The sequence below is a fragment of the Hyposmocoma kahamanoa genome, unplaced genomic scaffold (assembly GCF_003589595.1).
Source record: "Hyposmocoma kahamanoa isolate Upper Pololo Valley unplaced genomic scaffold, ASM358959v1 102, whole genome shotgun sequence".
Lineage (NCBI taxonomy): Eukaryota > Metazoa > Arthropoda > Insecta > Lepidoptera > Cosmopterigidae > Hyposmocoma > Hyposmocoma kahamanoa.
In genome coordinates this window covers 8589337-8606458 of record NW_020653337.1, presented here as the reverse complement: position 1 = coordinate 8606458, position 17122 = coordinate 8589337, and the positions used below count along the sequence as shown (strand labels likewise).

At 35.1% G+C, this 17122-nt stretch overlaps 2 protein-coding genes across 2 annotated transcripts in view; both read left to right on the top strand.

The window, feature by feature from the left end:
• Nucleotides 1-114: 114 nt before the first annotated feature.
• LOC113233288 (sodium/hydrogen exchanger 9B1-like) lies at nucleotides 115-14270 on the top strand. Its single transcript, XM_026468356.1, has 11 exons — nucleotides 115-240; nucleotides 3672-3732; nucleotides 4095-4225; nucleotides 4385-4613; nucleotides 4910-5079; nucleotides 6306-6517; nucleotides 8214-8385; nucleotides 9002-9156; nucleotides 9454-9612; nucleotides 12422-12614; nucleotides 13071-14270. The coding sequence occupies exons 1-11, from the start codon at nucleotides 135-137 to the stop codon at nucleotides 13133-13135; spliced, it is 1653 nt and encodes a 550-aa protein (XP_026324141.1). The 5' UTR covers nucleotides 115-134; the 3' UTR covers nucleotides 13136-14270.
• A 1819-nt stretch (nucleotides 14271-16089) lies between these two features.
• Nucleotides 16090-17122, top strand: part of LOC113232209 (sodium/hydrogen exchanger 9B2-like) — a 71566-nt gene continuing 70533 nt past the window's right edge. Inside the window, exon 1 of the mRNA XM_026466857.1 lies at nucleotides 16090-16657. Coding sequence (XP_026322642.1) covers nucleotides 16349-16657 — 309 coding nt within the window. The 5' untranslated portion in view covers nucleotides 16090-16348. The remainder of the gene's footprint in view (nucleotides 16658-17122) is intronic.

The following is a 17122-nucleotide window of genomic DNA, read 5'->3' as shown; positions in this document are numbered from 1 at the left end:
CGGGTGTTCAGCGGCAAATGACAATTATGATTATTGATTTGGCCCGTGACGTGTCTGGTGTCGCTAGAATGCTCCGTTCAGCCTTCTAGCTTACGTACGCGATTCCAACGGTCACTTCACTTATATTTTCCATAATGTTCAGACCTTCAGTCGTCTTCTTTAATAAAGCACCTAGTTATAAGTATTTAGTGTCAGTTTTAATTCTAGGAAACTTGTGGATGCAGAACCCAACCATGCTTGGTACGTAGCCCTTTGTAATTATCAATTTCATTTTGGACTTTTGAATCTATATTTGGATCTATATTTTACCGGGTTGTATTTTAAAGCACCTCATTTGTAACAAGGCGAATCCGAATTACAAAATATAAATATTATTAAAAGTTATTGAAATTGAAATTGTAGGATAATGATTCTAATAAAACATGATTATAGACATTAGAAATCGACAAAGTTTATATAGAGAATTTCATTAAACGAAGTGCAATTTGGAAAGAGTAAACAAGTAAAACTATTTAAACTTTTAAAATAGTAATGTAACATTCATCAAAAATTTCAGACAACAATTTTTTTTAGTAAAAACACATTAAACAAAACGTTGCAAGTCCAAACAATGATTTAAATAATCGATATAAATTGTAACGTGAAATTTTAACCGTTTTGTTGGGTAACAATTTAATCAACTGTGGTGAACCATGACCGATCGAGTGCGCCTCTAACTACAAATAACCTTAACTTACATTTTTTTGTACACAATATTTTTTTAAATCCAAATATGTACTACACAATATTCACAATAATTTCTCAAGTAAGGGATCTGAAAATTCATGTTTATGTCTTTTGTAAGAAATAAATAATGTTTCAGCGTTTTTCACCTAGTATTACCCCTCAAGGTAAAACAGGGGTTAAGTATGCTATTCGAAGTACTTATTCTACGCAGACGAAGTCGAGGGCACCAGCTAGTAACTAAAGGTTTAATTACCAACAAGTGATTATTATAATTTATTACAGAGTGGACATTATTTACATACAAAACAAAAGTTTCAACGTTAATAGCTATTTCGTAAAAGAGCTTCAATTATAGTAATTCTTACAGGTAATGTAATAACGGTACTTATCACAGATACGATCTTTTTTTTCTACGCGCTGTGCTTGAAAAAATACAAAACACTAATTTTTAAATGAATTTTATACTTAAACTTATATTTGTGCTATGTATGAAATAATATTAATAGCGCACAGATTCATAGCCCCGTATTTGGGAAACCCTGTGTCGCGTGACGTCCGCGTGGCAAACCAGCATGGTAACAGTTTGGCCACGGAGGCAGTTAATATTGAAAGTACCTATCGCCATTTTTGCTTAGTGGAAGTCATCGTGCGTTGTATACATCTCAACTTTAGACTTTCAAAACTAATTATATCATAATATCAAATATTCAATACTTCGAATATACCACAAATATATGTTTAAGTATAAAGAGACACTACAACGTGTAATATTATGTGGTGCCTTAGCAAAAATCATATTTTTCCGTAACCACAAACATAATAATACGCCAAGACGACCGCACCAAAATCTATTAGGATCGATCCGTTATCACAGACAGGACTATTCTTGCGAATAAGCCTGACATTGTGATATTGGATCGATCGCAATAGAGGGTATTTCTTGTGGACGTCACCATCCCACATGACGAGGGTCTCGTGAAAGCCGAAACCGAAACGTCGGAAGTATCTCGACCTGTAGTTTTGTCCGCAAATGGGTTAATTCCAGTCAGCTTTCCTAGCAGTTTGAGGCGGTTTGATTTCTGTGGCGTGTCGCTTCCAGCACAAATGCAGAAGGCAGTCCTGCTCGATATTTTTTGCTGGTCCTTGAACCTGCGTCCCTGACACCGGCCGACTGACGACTCCCATTTCAAATTTCAAAATTAATCTTTTAGGCTTGAGGGAAGCGAGAGAATCTGAAATAATAATAACGCACACACTCATAGCTCCGCACTAAGGAAACCCAGTATCGCACTCGCGATTCCCTATAGAATAAAAAAAAATGTTGTTTTCTACTCTTTTTAATCATAATTCTATTATCTATGGTACTCGCTATTGAACTATAAAAATGTTCATTATAGTTCTGTACATAGAACTATAATAATATAGTTAGTTATTACGGTAATAGAGAAATACGTATCCCTCGTTCCTGTGTATAAAAAAAATAAAGCCAGTAATCTTTGCAATTCTTTATATATACTCGTAAATACATGGTATTTACTTTATTATCATTTTTATTATCAATCTTAAATAAATAACGTTTCATAAGATTCCGTTGACATTCTTAATAGGAATGACTGTACTCGTATATGCGTCGACTCTAATAGTTAGTTATTAAATTGAAGAGTTTTTTAAGAAATGAAACTATTTTTCCGGATTTAAATCGCGCATATTTGTTTTTTCAAATAAACCAATTTTTCGAGCCCTTTACAGGTCCCATGGTCACGGTTGACTATAGTCATTATGGTAAAAAAAAATAGTTTCGCTTCCTATGTGTAACAATCGCGAATGTCTTCGCGATGTGAATCAACGCTTGCAGTTTTGTTGTGTCTATGGCATACAGATGTATGTATGTACGACTATTTTACTCACGAGTCACAATATTTGGTGTGAATACTAAACTTGGGTTAACGACAAAAAAAGAAACCAAAAAGAAATATGGCAATGATATTCTTTTTTCCCATCTAACAAAAAGTATAACCCTGTAACAAGACATTTAGTAGCAATAGAGCTCCTTGTGAAAGAGTCTACTGTTACTTGGTATCATAAATTGAATGTCATTTGTGGTTGTCTAAGTGTGAGTCCATGGCGCCCGCGAAAAGGAATTTCCCTAGTGCGGAGCTAGGAGTGTGTGTAAAAAAGAAAACATAAGTTGACAAGTGCCATGTACCTGTAATTTCACCAGCATCCTTCCCTTTAAAATTGAAACACTGTAATGCCCACGTTACAGATTGTCTCAAGGTGTGGAGCGGATAGGTATAATTATATAGCTGAGAGTTTGGTGTAATAAAGCCACATCTGCAAAATGACAACTTTGAGGAAAAAGGTTTGTCGATTGTTTCACGTGAAAAAAGAATTTTGTGGTTTTATTATACCAAGGGTACGTTTTGTAAATCTCACTAAATGTTGACAGATTACAATAGCATTTAAAACAACGTTGAAATAGAATGTAACTAAGCCGAATTAAATAATGGCAACGGAACCTTAGCTTGTCTGAACAGCTCATGACTGGTTTGTGTCAGGTATAAATAACAATTCACAAAATCGCACTTGAGTCGCATGAAGCTATATCCTATACAAGTATATGCTAATTCTTCTGCCATCGATGAAATGAGTAAGGGGAAATATTCAAACATTTGTTTTAATTAATTTAGACAGTAGACTAACAACACAAAAAAATTACAAAAATTTTAAGTTTATGTGTCTAAATCAAACAGTGCGCTCATTCTTGAGCAATAAAGAGGCTCGTTGATTAACAAACGTGGAATCGAAACAAACATAACTTTATTTAATAATGTTATCAATTATATATTCAATAAACCACTGTTCTCGTTGCTCGAATACACCGACACGATCGTAATTGTTTGACAATGATTTTACAGTGATTTACTACATATGTTACATTGCAGATAAGAAGAGTAACTGGGCTGATAACGTTCCCCGTATGTCCCAAAAGAAATCAAAACGTGAGTAAGTATGTACATTTCATAAAATTTAACTAATTTAGACAACAAATTCACTTGCTTGTCGTGATAGTGTTTCAAAGAAATACATAATTTCCTCTAATGTACTATACGGAAAAGTTAATACTGTGTTTAATCTAAGCAGCAACTACATCTAACATCATAACTCTGTCTGTACGAACGACACTAAACTTCGTATCTATATTAATTAAACAAGTATAATATGAACGAAGATGACAAATTATTAGTCAGTACGCCGAGTATTAAGGACCGCGACATTATGCGAATTTCTTCGTGAGTCGAAAGCTATTTCGTTCTTAAGTTATCGTAACGTAAGGAGGAACCTGAAGTATTCTTTTCCCTTTCCAGAACTACGGGTTTCCCGGTGAATTACAACACTGATAGAAATGATACGGGCGACGAAAAAATTAAGAAAAATTCTGGGTATAATTCTATAGCGGCTAAGTCCATATTTCACTTTCTCACACTGTTCGTACTTGGTAAGTAGATAGATAGATTTAGCCTTGATTAAGTGCAAAATTTTAAGTAATCTTGATCTTTTTTAGAGACCATATTTATTCCATCTATTAAAATATGCTAGTATGTATTGATTGGTTAAATAATATTGCAGTGTTCTTTCATCACACTATTTCTTATAGGACTCATTTTATGGGGATTACTATGGTGCGCATTTGGTGACAATTGGCGCTGGGATGGGCCATGGTTTCGCTTGGCAGCAGTAGCTGTTGTAGCTTGGAGCAGCGGGCAACTGCTTCACGGTTTCACCACATTGCCCCCATTGTTAGCGGCACTACTCACTGGAATATTAGCTCGAAACTTCAATATTTTAGATATGCGGGATTTCATAGAGATCGACGCCTTCCTAAGGTATTCCTTAACAAGCAGTTACAAATCGTTATCAGCTGCCGTAGACAGAGCGAAAACCTCTACAAACAAATTTCGTAACTTTCTTTTATTAAAGATGAGACTACCTAGTAAACAAAAAAAAGAGGAATAGAGACAAACGCCAATTATTTTTAAACTACAAAATTCCATAACAACACCAAATAATTAATTTAATTTGTTACATAACAATTATCCTTAAAATATTGTAGTTATAAGTGAACATTATTCAATATTATATATTCATATTAATATTCTAAAAGTTAGTGGTATTTTTTTAGAAAAGTATACCCTGTGCTTATATTGGGTAAAGCGTCACTTGGATGGGACGTGAGTTACATTAGAGAGAACTGGCAGCAAATTTCAGTCCTAGGTGTTATACCGTGGGCTGCTGAAGTTGTCACTGTTATGATCTGCACCAATCTACTGTTGGGATTCCCCTGGATTTGGGGTAAGTAATATATATTATTTTATATTTTTTGTACTGTAAAGATATTTAATGCCTCCATATTTTTATATTTGGGTTATTTTTTTAAGTAATGTAAATGTTTAATATGTTTATTATCCATATGGTTTAAAAACATTTCGTGTGCACAATAACTTCCGACATACATTTGCTCTAAGTGCTCCTGTCACAAGGATAGTAGTGTGAACTAAATCTGACATGATACAAAAGACCTTTAGGTTATAATCGGACAATGGGATGAACCGCAAATCCTCTCCGGAATAAGTAATAAAGTGCATCAATCACTATGAAATGCACCACAACATACTGCAGCAGTTTAAAAGCTTCAATTTAATAACGCATTTAAACGAAATCTGAACTGTAAATTGGTATTCGATTGTACGGGATCCGTACACCTCGCCATAATAAAATGAAATTTGTCACGAACGCAAAACACAATGGGGCGCGATGTGTGCGCGATACAAAGCCAATTCAATAAATTCTGCTGCGGAACTCGTATTCCAAAAGATTTGAATGCATTTTCGCCGCATGACGGGCTTTTTAGTCGGTACAACGCGTGGGAGGTGCGCCGCCACTACACTGCTACGGACCCACACTCAGCAATGCTCAATCCGAGCGCGAACCACATTCGCCTACCTGTAATAACTCAGACCGTTTCCAGACTACACATCAAAGCCAAAAGTTTTGAAATGCGTGTTTTGTGTTCACATTTCTTTTAGTGCCATGTTTTTGCCGCTTATCCGCGTAAGTGATCGTAATAAATAGACACAATTTATTAATACATGATTGGCTCAGAAGAATATAATATGTAATATATATGCATATGTGTGTGTGTGTCATAGATGGCGCTAGGGCTAAAAAGAAATACAAAGATCCGACAACAAGCACATAGAATAATCGTGAGGTGCGCTGGTTCGTTCCGTGGCTTAGTTGGCACGGTTTGCTAGGCGACGTCGCGTCGGTTCGAATCCAACTGGATCGAAGGAATTTTTTGAAGTGTTCAATCTTTGTATTAATAAATATAGTAAACTTGTGGAGTAATTTCACTAAAAATAATTGAATATCAATTCAATACAAATTTAATTATATATAATATATGTATATACACATATTAAGACAGGAACATTTAGAAGTTAAATTGATTTTGATGTAAGTTATTTATAAACATAATTTACGCATATTAGATATGTACTTTGTATATTTTTTCTCAGGTCTTCTTTTGGGTTCGTTGTATGCATCAGTATCATGCGCCATAGTAATGCCGTCGGTTTGCCGCATTAGCGCAAGCAAAAGTGGTGCGCGCAACTGGGCGCAGCTAATCTGCACTGCTGGCGGTACGGACACGGCGCTGAGTGTCGGTGTCTACGGACTCATTTACTCGTATATATTCGTTGAAGTTGATGACACTTACAAATATATAAAAGTAAGTGACGTCTCTGTGGGTGGGTATTAAGCTAAAGATCCATTTACTTTTAACAGAGTCTTCCAACAAAAATTAAATTCGAACTCTACCAGAGCGTCTTAAAGTTGTTTTTGGAACTAAAACATATGTTGCTGATATTCCGGCTTTTATATTAAAAAGTTTTTCATTTCAGCCAATTTATATCGTTTACGCGCGTCCTTTTTAAGTCAAACTTCCAGAACACATAAAACAGTTTTCTTCAGGATAAATATCACCTTTAATATTTACCATTTTAGCGAATAAAATGATACCTACAGGTAAAAACTTGAATGGAAAAAGTGAAACTTGTGAGCAGGAAACAAATACAAACATAACAGTCGTATTGTGATACAAATTCGTAAAATCTTTTAGTTCCTGTACCTTTCAGATAAGATTGCAAGCGAATGTGAACAATATAAACTTCCAGTGTGTATGGAATTGAAATGATTGTATAATGGGTGCCAAACGTATCAATTTTAATGATATTCTAGACTCCCCGTCACGCTTGCCGAACGCGTAACGAATTTCCTGATACATAGATCAGTTTTGGTAATATAAGCGAACGAACACTCAATAATGTAGGAACTCTTTGGTTGCACACCTATAATACGACCATTTCGCTGGTATATAAATAGCAGAAAAACTTGTTACGTTCTTCTTTATGGTACGCAGCTTATGCGATAACACTATATATGATAAACAAATTGTATGTGAAATTGCAGTTAATCAAAATCTGCGCAGCAGTAAAACAGCGAGGGAAGCGATTTATCGCTTCTGATTTTCCTTTCTTTAACAAGAAAGGTTGACATAAACAAGTGAAAACCGATAAAAAATCGTCTCTTGTTTCAAATTTTCAATAATAATTACTTCGGAAAATTTTCCTAATTCATAAAATAACTTCCAGTAAGTTTATTTTGCCATTAATTTTGTTTTGCGTCTGTAATTTCCTGTATCGAGTCTTAAAATCAACAGCCGCAAATGTATACAGAAGTATGGGTAAATAAAGATTTAATTAGTTTTGTTATACGGAGTGTTTTTTTAAAATGGGACAATATGGGGAAATCCGAAACCGTAGAAAATACACGGAAACTGTCATAGGAACCATTAAGTATTTTTTTGTGAAAACAATTTTGCATAGTAAATGTTTTGGTCAAGCGTGAGTTGTCCATAAAAATTAATAAAATTGATCAACATGTTTTTTTGTGCTAATTGACTCAGTTTTATGAAGGGATTATTTCATTGTATGGGATAAAAAAAATCGGGCCAGCAGAAGTTTTTTTCATAAAACACTTTTCTCGTATCTTCTATGGTTTCGGACTTTCCCATACTGCATACTTTCCTATTAAAAAACACTCTGTATAGTTCATTTTCCCCTTCAAATACTGTTTCAAAAGTTTAACCAACTAACAAAGATTTACTGAAACATCGGAACCCACACATAGCTCGAACGGTTTAGTTTACCTAGTGATGCTAAGAAACGAAAGATTCATTTACATATTCAGCAGTTAGGTACCAAAATTTCTACAAAGTGTTTTCTGAAATGGAATTCCAAGATTATAGAAACCCTGATATTGGAGCTACGATATTATTACTTTTGGTTTATGAACCAAGAAAACGACTTCTCGTTCTTCAGTCCTAAAGTTTTAAAGTGAATGCTCACAATTTCTCACATGTGCAGGCAGGGTCAACTTTGTTGGTGGGAGTCACAGTGGGTGTCATCTGGGGCTCACTTGCAGGGCTTCTACCACATACACTCGACTTTTACGTCGCAGAGATGCGGGTGCTCTTCGTTTTACTCGGTGGCCTCTTTGGAAACTTTTTCTCAACACAGATTGGCTGGGGTGGTGTAGGTGTGTACTAATAGAATTATTACTTGTTGAAGGTTTGAAATGTCCTTTCGTATTCCTTTAGCCAACATGTTATGTGAAGCTTAATTTGTTTTAGTTTTCGTCTACTATTTTAGAAGTACAGGTAGTAATTACGATCCATAAAAACGAATTATATTGAACTCTATTATTTATCTGTTATCTTCATGTAAAATGTTATTACAAAACTACCTGATGAGAGGCAAAATAAGTGTTTTATACTATACTATTTCAGGGGACCCTAAATCTAACAGAGGGAGGTTTAATAGGGAGTTAGAGTCCCAATTTGGGCGCCTTATATTTCAGTTAATAAGAGCGGCGGCAACCTGACTAGGGGCCACGCTCATCCTTTACGCAGGGCCTTTGAATTAATGTAGTCTAATAAGCGTTTTAGTTTTGCTTTCAATGAATGAGTGGCAGAATATATACTGTGTCCCCCTACCTTAAGTGGTAGAATAAATGACAGATGATATTAATTTTTCACCAAACTTTTTCTTTTCGTGACTAATTAATACAAGTAAACTCAAAATTCCTTGATGTCTACATTTTTCAATAACATCTGGATACCTTAGGAAACCGACTACATATATGTAATACGAAGGTGGAGTGGCGGTATTAGCCTGCAACGCTACAGCAGCAACATTCTGGAGGAGAGACGGCTGGAAGCTGAACAACAACACTGCATCAACGGCCTACAGGGTATTATATGCTGCCGCCGAGCCCATGGTCTTTGCTTACTCCGCCACATTTATAGTGGTTTGTTGTTTCTCCTCAGTTTTTTATCAAGTTTGAATAACAGAAATTAACTGTCAGAAACTTATTTGTAGCAGCGGTTTCATAAATTAAGGTAAAGAACAAATTCTATGCTGCTGGTTGGAATTTAAAAGTCAAACAATTTCTATGGTTTTACTGTTTTACAATTACAATTATTTGTTTACTTCTAATACTAACATTTGAGTGGTCTGCTCTAGTATCCTTCTTTCTTTATCTCTTCAAATTTTTGGTGAAAACTAGAGGTGCTGTGTATATAAGTCATTCTTTTTTTTTCAACAGTTAAATTCCGCAACCTGGAACACGTTCTTATATGGCCTGGCCATCTTAGCGATATGCCTGTGCGTGAGACTAACCGTAACGGCTCTCGTATGCTGGGATATGACTCTAAAGGAAAGGCTATTTGTGTGCTGTACATGGACGCCTAAATCTATTGTAGAGGTGGGTGGGTACCCTAAACTTTCTTTCAAGAAGTTATGTTAGTCGTGATTATAGAAAGTAGCGCCTAAGTCAAAGCATAAATTGACTAAATGTTAGCATAAATACATACCTTAGGACTTTTTAGTATTACTATGAACATCTCTATTCTATTACTTAAAGTTTAAGTGGATAAAATCCGAAAGAACTTCGTGCCGTATTATTCGGATACTACGGAGATTTAGACTTGCCAAAACGTATTTATAAAACTATTTGAATTAATGAATTTGAATTGAAAAAGTCTTTATTTTATTATAAACAATGTTTAATTATAATGAGATCTTATTGTTACGATATAATTAGAATAAAGTTGTTACTTTTATTAAACTAGCACGACTTTGCAGACATTTGAGTTAACATATTTTATCGTTTAACCAGACATGACAATAACACTATTGCAAAAAAGATACTTGTAAGAGGTATTTGTAATAGTAGAATAGTTTCGTATATCTTTGAAAGAGACATTACGATAAAGGTCGATTTAACTGAAAAATGTGTTATAATTATTAATACAAATATAGAACACCAAGAAAAATTCCTTCAAACCGGCTGGATTGAACCAGCGTCTTCAACATACCGTGCCAACGCTCTCCCAACTGAGCTACGAAACGAACCAGCAGACCTTATGAATTTTTCTATGTACTTGTTGCAGATCTTTGTTTTTGGTTTTTAACGAGTTTTAGCCGTAGCCATCTGTGAAATATCTATGAACGTTTTTCTTCACTCAGCCAGGTACCTTTACAGTTACCAGCGGCTGACTATACAAAGACGTCGCTATAGTAATTGTAATATGAAGTTTATTGAACATCACAATGTTTTACTACCTTTATATTTATTAATGTTTGTATTAATAATAATAACAAACTAGTGAAGTAATTAAAAAAAAATTATATCATGGTAGTAAGTTAACTGCCTCCGTGGCCGAACGGTTACCATGCCGGACTGCCACGCAGAGGTCTCAGGTTCGATTCCCGGGCCGGGAGAAATATTTGTAAGACCCACATTTATTTCTCTCGTGAGTTTGGGTGTAATTTGTGGTTGTCTATGTGTGTGTCCATGGCACCCGCGACACAGGGTTTCTCTAGTGCAGGGCTATTTTAGGTGTGTGCGTTATTATTATTATTAAAACATCGTGATATTCAATAAAGTTAATATTGAAAAAGTGTGTTAACAATATCTATAAAATTACTTAATAAAGGGGGGAATGTGAGGGTATTCGCTCACCATTTGGTACGTCTTCTAGCTTCTGTCGACCAATTAGAAATATTAAACTATTATAAACCTAACAATAATCTTGCCTCAATTATAAGTGTGTCATACTAAAATCGAACATCTGTTTGCACACAATGTTTAGGAAACATTCCCACAATATAATAGGTGTGTAGAACAATACTACAATCAGTAATCAATTGTCTATTCGACAAACAATAGCTTTAACAATGTCGCGGCGCACACATGTATGTGTGTATTTGGCTTTGATTTTCTGACATCTCAGGTGTCAGATACAAAATATGAGAAGATTTAAAGAGACATTGAATTGTTTCATTTATCTCATCAAATACAATTTATAAATAGATTTAAAATATCAAAAACAACTACGTTTTTTACAAAAAAAAAACATTCATAATTTTTAGTAGCAGTAGAGCTGTAGTAGGGAAAGTGTCCGTCCAGGGCAGTCCTGCCACCTTAACCTATTTCTGCTGCCAAGCAGTAATGTACCGTGTTTCGGTTTTGAAGAGAAAGGGAGCTGATGAATTACGGGCACATGAAACTTGTGTCTCAGGGTGTAGTTTAGTGACGGGCGCAGTGGCAGTGCCCCTCAGATCTTTGCAATCTAAAACCCAGAGCGGCACTGTAACTGTTATGTACAGGCGTGTCGCTTGCTACCAGGCTATTAGTTTCAATCATTTAAATCATCATCATCATCATGTCAGCCGGAAGACGTCCACTGCTGAACGTAGGCCACCCCCAAAGATTTCCAGACCAGCCGATCGGACACGACGTGCATCCATCGGTTACCCGCCGCCCTTGCGTCCATCTAGTAGGGGGCCGCCCCACAGAACGCCTTCCGGTTCGTGGTTTCCATTCAACCTTTCTGCCCCAACGACCGTCAGTTCTACAAGCTACGTGCCCTGCCCACTGCCACTTCAACTTGCTAATCCTTCGAGCTATGTAGATGACTTTCGTTTTTTCTACGGATCTCCACGTTTCTGATTCGATCACGTAGAGAAATGCCGAACATTGCTCGCTCCATAACTCGTTGAGTGACTTTGAGCTTTTTTATGGGGCCCATAGTTAGTGACCACGTCTCAGAGCCGTAGGCCGTAGGCCGCATTTAAATAACAATATTAGAATAAACTTAGACCTTTTAAATCAATATTCATTCAATCAAAATTCACCCCACACAAATAGTCACAACGTAGAGTTGCCGAAATAAGGTGGCACAACGAATACCACTGTCAATTAGGCTCAACTCACACTAGCGCAGAGTGGAAACATCGCGACGCGTCATGTTTTTCGCCTATAGCATATTCATTTCTATTTTCCCATTATTAAGGCACAAATTTATGTTATACAAATATGGAAACGCGACGACGCGTACTTTCGCGCGTCGACGTTTGGTTGCAGTCGAGCGACTTCGCGCGACGTCGCGCGTCGCCAAGCGTTGTAGTTGAAAAACAGGACGCGACGCGACGCTTCCACTCTGCGCCAGTGTGAGTTGAGCCTTAAACAGTAGCAAAAAGTTTAATTTGATAATGGCTAATATTTCCAGGCCGTATTGTGCCCCGTTGCAACGAACACTCTGCTCATGAAAAATAATCACGATAAAGAGCAACTCGAGTACGCCGAAGACCTGATGAGACTCATCGTGCAAGCCATCCTCATCACTACTCCTATTGGATTCCTGCTTACCAATCATTTAGGCTCTTGGTTATTGAAAAAAACTGACAATGAAAGCGAAATTGGTGAGATTTGTGGCATACTTTACATCTTTAAATTAACTAAAGTGCGTTAGTAAATTGTGGACTCAGTGCTTTTTTTTATTATTAAATATTAGACAACACCACATACAATACTTTGATCCTAAAGAAGTAACTAAAGCACTTGTGTTAACGTCGGTAGCACAAACACCCAGATCCAAGACAATGTAGAAAAGTTAGTTAGTAGTACCACTTACTTAGCAAGTAGCTAAATATGCGTATTAAATTTTTTACGTCAATATTTAACGAATACAAAAACTCAAGACCTTTAATGTTTCAACTCATTAATTAAAAAGGGTTTCCTTATAAAACTTTTAAAAACTTAGATATTATAAACGAATCGCTAACTTCTGTTTCGCTTCTGCGAAACAATTGATTTAAATTTTCAATGAACAAGTTCGTTGTCTTTTAAGACACTTTTTAAAACTGCTTTGTTTTCAGATCCAAGAGCGCCGTGCAGAAAATCATTTAATGAAGGATCTCAAATTGAAGATGTCAAATTATAATAAATTATAGTTCACGCCTTGTCGTGTAATATTGTTGTATGAATGTAGTTTCCTTCTATTTCTTTCCGTTTTTGTGCCGCATAAAGTTCTGTAGAAACAGTAAATACCTAATTTAAGGAAGACTATGAGTAAATATCATGATTTTGATTGTGGATGTGTTGATACAAAACAAATGACTCGTTAATAATTCGTAAATACAATGAGTATTAGTTTATTCCCATCTTATTTACACACCTGCAACTGGAGTCAAAGTCAAAAAATCATTTATTCCATCAGGTAAAATATCATTTTCAAGCTACGCTCACACACACATTGAATCAAATTTGTATGGAATCTACTAGAACCATGTTTTCTTTCGATCTTTATCTAATACGTAGTCTTTAATTTTGTGATATGGCTTTTCAATCAAAACATTATAATGTTAGTTTTAAACTTCGGAAATGATAATCTTAAACATACTGCACCTTACCTTACCTTACTCAGTTCCCCATAAAATTATCATTTACCTTAATTAAACGAAATGATGGTACCATGAGCTTGAACTTAGTTCTAAGGTTAATATTATGGACGTCTTCTTTCTTAATGAAATTATGTATATCTTTACTGTCGTGCAAAATATTTGAGTAAATCTACGGATGCCACAGACATGATTCGCTTTAACTAAAACTCCTTAGTTTGCATAACTTGAGTTAATGGAGGAGGTATACAACATATATTAAGTATAGTATGATATACTTTTTAAATCTGCCCGATTTAAATCTGTCACCGAATTAAATTCAAATTATAATATTTTTAAATGATATCGAATTGAAATGCATCTACTTTTATTATTGATTAAAAATTGCACAAAAAAGGAAACATTAATTAAAAACGTGGCGATGCAATAAAAACCTGAGCAGGTATATAAGCCATAGAATGTTAAATATTTTTTTAGAGATTCGCAACTTGCAAAGCACTATTAACAATTGAAATGCAACACAATGGCACAAGGACAGTCCAAATGTAGCGAAAGAAGATTAAATTTCAACTGGTCATCGTACTGATGTTGTTTTTCACAGCTTAAGTAAAGAAAAAAAATTTAATTCGCGAAAAAGTACTAATTCCTTACAAACTGTGCGAATTTAATATTATTTACTACCTATAATTCTACTTTTTATTGTTTTTGCAAGTACGAACACCGGCTGTAATAATTTCAAACTTTTTGTTACACTTTGTTTGTGAAATCGAACTACTCAGCCACACTATAGTAACTAAGTTGTTAGCGGTTACTAAGCTGCAATTTTAAAGCGTTACAGTTTTCTTTATAAATGTAATAAAATTCTGTAATTTTTAATGGCTGATTGATGAGTGCATTATTTTAACTATATATAAAATTATATTGGGCAAATGAGAATGATGAAATTTCTTCTTTGCAACATGAGGAATTTATAGAAACAAAAAATAATCTGTTGGCAGTGGCCCAAAGTGCCACTTTAACTACGAATATGTTTCTCATTTTCGAATCTTGAGACGTTTGTCTGACATAAATACTTATAGATAATAGTCAAATAATAAGTAGCCTATTCATATTTAATAGGTATTTATAAATTGGTCAACCAAGCGAATCTGTGTTATACACACGAAATTAAATGATTACCTTAATCTAATGAAAAGAAGTCTTATTTTTTTCCAGTTACGTCATTATATTTTCATGACATTCTAGTAGATTTTAAGATGTTGCTTACTTTTACTAATAAAACCTACTACTTTATGCCTTAACGATACATTGTGAACTACATTAAATGAATTTTTGTCATTTATTAAAAAAAATCGAAATAAATGGCAAAGATTACAAATTTCAAATATTTAATCATATCTGCAACAACATTTTTCTAATTATATTCTTCATTTTCTTACCCTCATGATGTAACGTTTACGACCTGCTGACATAAATTAAATTATTCAAGAACAAATATTTATTATATTTGATGTACAGAAGCTTTATGAAACCAATACTTTATTTTAGATTTTTTGTAAGCACAATTAACACGATAGACTATAGTTTCCGAAGTTAAATGTTAGCAAACTTCCAAAGTCGTGTTAAGAAGCAGCTGCTGCCACCTAGTAGCAGTTTTCAAAACTATTATCAGCATAAGAAAATAGCCTACAGCGCTCTCTATCGATATTATCCGAAAACTTGAAGAGAAAGAATACTACACTCCATCACGAAAGAAACGATTACCACGAATTATGGAGTATAGTAACTATGCCAATGCAGTTTGTTCAAAGCCTTCCGTAAGATAGCGTAGCGTTTGCTGATCGAAAGTTTGGCCAATCTAATTCTGCATATATTATTATAATTGGATAATTCAATACGATATCTTAGATTCATGTAGTAACGACTCGAGTAGCGTCTTTAGTATTCATTAAGCAATAAACATAGTAAATAATTTGTTTCCCCAGTTATTTGTTGGCAGGTATTCGTTGTGCAAAAACTATAAACACTAAGTTGTAATGTCGACGCCCAACGCAAGTTTTTAGAAACTTGTTTACGTTACATCAATAATAACATTTATGTTTTTTTTTCTGTACAAGTATACATTATACCAGAAACTAAATGCGTACAAATCATTCCATGCTATTTATACCTTGTGTGTAGAAAACATAATGTATAGTGAATTTGCATATTATTTATACTTAATATACTTTACATGTTAAAATACTCCCACATTAGACTTTGACTTTGTGGAAACAAGACGATAATTATATAAGTCATTTGTGTTAATGATGTTTACAATGAAACCTAAAGTAGTGTCACAAGTTTCTTCTAATTAAGAGCAATAGTGGCGACGCCGGGCAGCTGTGCAGGAGTGCGCGGGCAGCGGGCACGCGCCAGTCCGTTCGGGGACCGGCTGCGTCTCCACGGTACACCCGCACGCGCGCTCCACTGTACCGACTACAATCCTACGTACACCCGCTGCGACCTAACTTCATAAATATCGTTCTCAGTGTTAAGTGCCCGTGTAAACCCTATACCGTCCCATACCTACCTTAACACCGCAATGCCAGTGTTCCCAGTTCAAGGTTCCGACGTGATCGCGTCGAGGTGCTAACAAAAAGGGCCTCCAGCGTCACGTAATCGAAACAACTAACTCTATATATTTTTTATCGTTGATCTTTCACCTTCAATGCAAAATAATATCTTATCATAATTTACCTGTCATGTAGTAACTTATGATCGAAATCTTTTTAGTCCTCACAAATAACTTTCAATTGAGATATGTGTGTGGTAAAGTAGTAATGAACGTTATGAAAAAGATGAAGAAGCGAGATCGTAAAGTGAAACAAGATGTAGCGGTGGGACAAAAGCTGGAACCTAAAGGACCAAGGCCTGTAAGAGGAGTGAAACATGGAGGAACAAAGTCTGTGCCTTCGTCAGGAATGGGTCTCCGAGATCGCGGCAAACGCTCTGGTGTTGAAGCAGTTAAACTCCACTTACAAACCACGGGATTCACTGGTAGGACTTCGCGGTCTGCCACATCGGTAGGTATACAATAATCAATTTCTACCTCTAATCAGCTACCCGATTCAAAATACAAAGCTAAGAAAAAATCTAATTGATAATTTTGAACAAACAAAAGTAAGTTTTTGTTCATCTAAATAATGTTTCATGTAATGTATCAAATCAGGCAATATATATATATATATATATATATATATATATACTACGTTAATTAATAATTCACATTTTATTGATTACTAAACATAAAATACGAACCCTGGCAATTATAAATACAACAAAAGAAACAAAATACGCGTAGGTACATTGTACGTATGGAAACACCCAAGTCGATAATAGGGACTTATATGGTATCATATAACTAATACTTTGCCCGTTTCAATTGCGTGCCGGCAAAAAATCATAAAGCTAACTCAGAATTTGTGAATGCAAAACAACTCATGGTCGTTAAACAAATGCGATCATCTTTTGTTTTGATATTTACACCG

Bases quoted from the DNA above. Each gene is read 5' to 3' on its own strand.
- LOC113233288 (XM_026468356.1), top strand. From the start codon at position 135: ATGTTCAGACCTTCAGTCGTCTTCTTTAATAAAGCACCTAGTTATAAG. The intron at 241-3,671 runs GTACGTAGCCCT...GTTACATTGCAG, and splicing joins GCAGAACCCAACCATGCTTG to ATAAGAAGAGTAACTGGGCT. The intron at 12,615-13,070 runs GTGAGATTTGTG...CTTTGTTTTCAG, and splicing joins TGACAATGAAAGCGAAATTG to ATCCAAGAGCGCCGTGCAGA.